Source organism: Aplysia californica, unplaced genomic scaffold (assembly GCF_000002075.1).
Source record: "Aplysia californica isolate F4 #8 unplaced genomic scaffold, AplCal3.0 scaffold00009, whole genome shotgun sequence".
NCBI lineage: Eukaryota > Metazoa > Mollusca > Gastropoda > Aplysiida > Aplysiidae > Aplysia > Aplysia californica.
This window is the reverse complement of record NW_004797279.1, coordinates 607,373-613,338: the sequence shown is the minus strand read 5'-3', so window position 1 is coordinate 613,338 and position 5,966 is coordinate 607,373. Positions and strand designations below refer to the sequence as shown.

The window sequence follows — 5,966 nt, the reverse complement described above, 5'->3', positions numbered from 1 at the left end:
GAGTACTAAATGAATGCCGTATATAATATATATCATGTTCTTTTTTTCTTTCTTTCTCATGACAGGATCTACAAAGCACTGGGTTGCCCTCACGGCTGTGGCGACGGTGTGATGGGTTCTCAAGGAGATCACCTACGGCTCAAGGGACAGAACTGCCTGCAGCGGCTTCACCGCATCAACCCGGCCATGTTCCACAAGTTCCTCAAGGACACGGTCAAGAAGCGCCCCCTCCAGGAGACGGTGGATTTCCTGCATGCTTTTCTCGGGTTTTGTTTTGACCCTACCTCTTTGGTGCAGTCCCCGATGTGTAAGAAACAGAACTCTTACTGTTTTTTTTTTAATTTTAAGACTTTCAAGTCTAAAAATAATGATAATAATGATAATGATCATAATAATGATGATAATAATAAGAAGAATAAGAATAAGAATAAGAATAAGAATAAAACTATTAATAATAATTAAAACAATAACACGTGAATCCATATTTTCCCTTCCAGCGGATACTGTACCGGTCACCGTGAGTCCGTTTGAATACTTGGAGAAACTCAAGGACTGTTGTATGCTGGATGTGTCTGTGTGGGCCTCAGTGAGGGAGACCAACCAATGCTTCGTCATCAAGGACGACTGCCGGCTGCGGAAGCCACATCTCAATGTCAAGGTGAGCTGCAGTGTTTTTTAAATAGCTATTTAATTTATCTAATTTACGAAGAATGACTGCAGTTTTATAAATAGCGATTGATGTAACTTACGAGCAGTACGAACGGTAGTAGAGAATATTTACCGTAGTTATAGCGGAGAGTAGAAGTATGCGGTTTGAAGTCATAGGTCAGGAGTCAGAAGTAGGGGTGTAAGTATTTGCGGTTACATCAATGTCTGCAAATAGGCATTATCATGTGTGTCTTGTTTATTTTGTATACATCTATTGTCACGATGATGATGATGATGATGATGATGATGATGATGATGATGATGATGATGATGATGATGATGATGATGATGATGATTACTGCTTACTGATCCCATAATCCACGAGGATCGTAAGGGCGGTGTGTGATAAAGAGCCTCGTCAGGTGGCTCGACTTTTCACGGCTTTTTGCGAGTGCGTGAGTTTGGGCGAAGGATTTCCCTGTCCACTCCGCAATGTTGTCAGTTCAAATCTTTCTTTGCCTTCCTCTCCTTCTCCTCTCTTGTACAGTTCCCTGAAAAAATGGTCTTGGTTAGGCCGCCCGATCCTGTTACATGACCATACGAATTCGTTTTTCTTCGCTTCTCAGTTGACAGCAAGTTAGTCTAAATAGTGGTGCATGTGTTGTTTCACTATACTTCGCACTTCCTCATTTGTGATGTGGTCATTGTATGATATGTCAAAGAATTACTGATGATGATGATGATGATGATGGAGTGCCAATTCTGTCTCTTCCCCATATAGCGGATTTGCTCATGTGTTCTCCGTCTTTTCCTTCCTCAGGCACCACAAGAAGCCGTCAAGGGTAAAGAGTTCAAAGTGGAGGTATCCTTCATGAACCCTCTGGACACAACTCTTACGGAGTGCGAAGTCACTGTCGATGGTCTTGCCAGATCTCTTCGCTTCCCGCAAGGGTGAGTAAAAGTAATAATAGTAATAATAATAATAATAATAATAATAATAATAATAATAATAATAATAATAATAACAGCAGCAGCAGCAGCAGCAGCAGCAGCAGCAGCAGCAGCAGCAGCAGCAGCAGCAGCAGCAGTAGTAGACACTAGTTAATTGTTGGGCATTTTTAGGGATCAGTTCTCTGGCTGGAGAGTTAGCTGTAAAACATCTGTTATGACGGCGAGTACAAGTGACGACTAAAGACACGAAAAATATGTCAGATTATTGGATAGTATACAGTCTGGGTTATGTTCGAGGTTCTTTTCAGATTGGTTACGTCAAGGGGGGGTACATGTATCAAGGTCTTAAAAGGCTCGCTTGCGATATGGCATACCCAAAATGGGCAAAGTTGCAGTTTTGTTGTTGTTGCAATGTTTGACCCAATAGAAGAGGTATGTGCACGACCTGTTCTATTTTATGATGGAAACTATATCTAATAATGGAGTCTTTTATGTTATGTGGTGTGAAATGGGCCAGTGGCCATAAGCACTGAATAGACACTTACTTACTTGTTCTTATTGTAAAAAAGAAAAACAAAAAAACAAAAAAACAAAAACAAAAACAAAAAAACAAAAACAGAAACAAAAACAAACAAATCAACGACGATCTGTCCACTCCATAGGAGCGTGGGAGCTAAGAGCACGTTCGTGGCCTCCATCCCCATCACGCCAGCCAAGGTGGGCCAGAAGGAGATGATCTTTTGCTTCAGCTCCAAGCAGCTGGAGGACATCAATGCCTCCAAGAGGATCTTCGTGCGCGCCAGTAACATCTAAAACAGAAACACCAAAGAGCTCCACATCCTGGAGAGACTTCCGAATTCTGGATGGAGACAGATTCTACGGCCACATCTTCGCAACAACAACAACAACAACAAAAATCCCCAAAAGAAGTTAATTTGAGACCTAAAGTTAATTTTTTTCCCCAAATTAATGTCTGTATTTTCATGTAATTACATTGTCACAACTGACTTGGAGGGGCCTGAACATATTGGTGGCAGGGATCGATCAGGATATTGTAGCTTTCTGAGAGCATTTGAGCGAAGGAATAAAAGGAGAACCAGCTCCGTCAATGTCCATCACAAATCTGGTACTTGATGATGATGATGATGATGATGATGATGATGATGATGATGATGATGATGATGATGATGATGATGATGATGATTATGTATTGTCACAGATCCTTTAGATTTTTTACAAATATTGCTTACATTGCTACTGTCTTACGGATATTGTTGAATGCATTTTATAAGAAATCTTTGCCATTTCTTTTTGGATGCGATGAAATCTAGTGCCTTACTTTCTGGTGTAGGGCCGTGAAATAAACCTGTACAGCCCATGTCCATTCTTCATTTTACTTCCTATCACATATTACATTGTATCACTCCATTCTATTAATACTATTATGCATTTACAAAGTCGCTGTCAAATACGACTCTCTTTACAATAGCTAAGTGATACGCCATATTTACATCTAAAAACGGCATTATATCGGTAGCTGGTTTGTTCGAATGTTTGTTTTTTATGGGTTGTTTTTTTTCCCTTTGTTTCATAACGATAGAAATCCTATGCTGCAATATTGGGGCTTTTCCCATTTGAAAAAGTCATTGTGTTGAATAACTGCACGACTGCCTTTAATATCCGAGGGATGGGAGTGGGTGGATGAGGGGGTATGTACTCTGTGATGATTGTTTTGGGTATTTGAGATTTTGGGGTGGGAGTGGTGTAAGATAATAGATATTGCAGCGATACTCTTCATGCTGTTGGTCTTACAAAAATACTGAACTCTATGCTGAGATAATTTATGTGCCACCAAAAAAGTATGGTAAACAAACCATTTAGAATTTAGAGTAACTTAGAGAGAAAGTGTTCTAATAAACTTTACTTTGCTCTTTGCATTGAAAGCATGTATTCTCATACGCAGGTAGTTTGATTCTGTTTATTAAACAACATGGCCCATCAAAGTTTTACGAATGCATTTTATTCGAAGCGCAGTAGCAAATTTGAGCTGTGTGAACGATTTGCTGATTTTCTCTCTTTTTTTCGTTTCTTTTTGTTTTGTTCTCCGATTTGTTTGTTATTATTATTATTATTTTGGGGTGGGGGTGGGAGGGGGCTGGGGTGTTAAGGACACCTAGATGTGTGTATAAACTAATATATCCCATATATTATATACTGCAGGGTTGACCTTTTCATCTAGACAATTCTAGACACTGGGTTATAGTGGCCAGTTTGTTGTTCTTTTTCTTTCCTTTATTTTTTTCCCAAATGGAAAAGTGGTGATGTTTATGATGCACTCGTGCAGTGAACTTACACACAGACTAGCAAGCTACTCAGCTGACAACAAAGAAGACTGTTAGTTAATATCTTTGTACTCTGTCACTTCTTCTATACTTGTGGTTTATCGTTCTTTTTCAGTTTCTTTCAATATTAAAATTTTACTTATTTTCAATGTCTTTATTGATCATGGCCTCCTTTTACCCGTTTGAAGTAAGCGATATATGCATAAGAAGCAATGAATTGTTCTGGTAATTTTTCATTGTCTCGTCTGCTAATAAAGTCAATGTGTATTCTAAAAATCATTTTTTTGTTCTTTCTTTTTCCACCAGTACACAAGATGTGTGATTATTTGATTACGTGTGTGCGCGCGCGTGCGGAGTATTTTTTCTGTGTGTGTGTGTGTGTGTGTGTGTGTGTGTGTGTGTGTGTGTGTGTGTGTGTGTGTGTGTGTGTGTGTGTGTGTTTGTGTGTGTGCTTTCATGCTGACAAACAACTGAGAACCCCCCGGGGCGGTGCCACTGACTGTAGTGTCTTTAGCCATTCCCAAAGGGGGGGGGGGGGACATTTCTCGTTCAAGTATAGTAGAATTGTAAGTGGGCTGACTCATGTCACGCTCATAACTGTGCCTGATCTACAACAGGGAACCGCTGCTTTTTCTTTCCTGATCCTTACTATTGTCATTTTCCTCTACTTCTTTTGTATGTTTGTCACTTTCTTGTGACCTGCTATTTCCGGGGTGCCTTGATAGTCGAAGCAGACCTTGTGCTGTTGAAGCTAGAGAGGTGAGCAGTCTAAGTCTGATTCCCTGTAAAGACTTCTCTGTTGACACCCACCCCTTGGCGCTCATATGACCATATGCGGTTGCGAGCGCCGTAAAACCCTCTACTATTTAAAAAAAACCCTGAGACAATTGAGGTCATTTGGCTACATGATAATTATATCAAATGGACTTGGCGTCAGTGGCCTAGTGGATAGGCTATCGGACTCATAATCATGAGATTGCGGGTTCGGAAGTTCGAGCCTCAGCTCGGCCCGATGTTGTGTCCTTGGGAAAGGCACTTTACACGAATTTCTCACTTCGCTCGGTCCTTTCGGAGATGGACGTTAAAGACGGAGGCCCTGTTTCTTAAATAACCTAATAGTGATGATGGGGGCGCCAAACCAATACTATTTAATTTCAAATGGACAAGAAAAACTGCTGCTGTGTGGAGAGATAGAGGGAATCAAGAACAGAGGAAGACAGAGAACATTTTCCATTGGGTTCGTTTTAATTTTAAATTTAATAAAACTACTGGAATTTGCAAATACACGTATTTGGATGACTAGATATATTTTCTTTAGCTTCATGGGTTCGGAACAGATTGGGCTTCTCGTGTTACTTTTTCTTATGTTACTTACTCGCCCTACCTTCTCAATTACTTTAAATTTATTCCCTTTACCTTGAGTTTTATGTTCTTTGTTAGAATAAAGAGAAGCACATCGACACAGTAATGGTCATTTAGTTCTGGGAGAAAGAAATTCAGACAGAAACAACAGAGGGAAAGTAAAGAAGTAGGACTTACCAGCAATGGCGCCCTCCAACCACCCGCCTTTATATTCTTTACTTCATTTACGTAACGCAATTTTAGTTACTTTGCTACCCTAGAATTGCAAAGTTCTCTCTGCTCAGTGCTTAGTTTTGAGAAATCTGACGTCAAAGATTTTAAGTTTCACGTCATGCCAAGCTTTTTCGAATGCGATTCTTTGAATATTCTGACAATGAATCCGAATAATCTTAAGATTTTGATGAAGCAGATAGAACATTTGGTTTCTTAACTCAAGATCTTAGTTACTCAAAACAGCCCAAAGCGTCAGACAGAACTTTGTAATTCTGAGGTAACGACTTGTCTTTGAGCAACGTAAAGGTGATCGGGATCTTAAAGCTGTGGGATCTTAGGCAAAGATTATTGATTAGTTAAATATCGTGATCAAAAAGAAGAAGAAGAAGAAGAAGAAGAAGAAGAAGAAGAAGAAGAAGAAGAAGAAGAAGAAGAAGAAGAAGAAGAAGA

At 39.8% G+C, this 5,966-nt stretch overlaps 1 protein-coding gene across 1 annotated transcript in view; it reads left to right on the top strand.

The window, feature by feature from the left end:
* The window catches only part of LOC101859899 (hemocyte protein-glutamine gamma-glutamyltransferase), a gene marked incomplete in the record, with an annotated part of 69,221 nt that extends 65,004 nt beyond the window's left edge, over window positions 1-4,217 (top strand). Inside the window, 3 exon segments of the mRNA XM_013082635.2 lie at window positions 498-658; window positions 1,469-1,599; window positions 2,262-4,217. Coding sequence (XP_012938089.1) covers window positions 498-658; window positions 1,469-1,599; window positions 2,262-2,412 — 443 coding nt within the window.
* Between the last annotated feature and the right edge of the window lie 1,749 nt (window positions 4,218-5,966).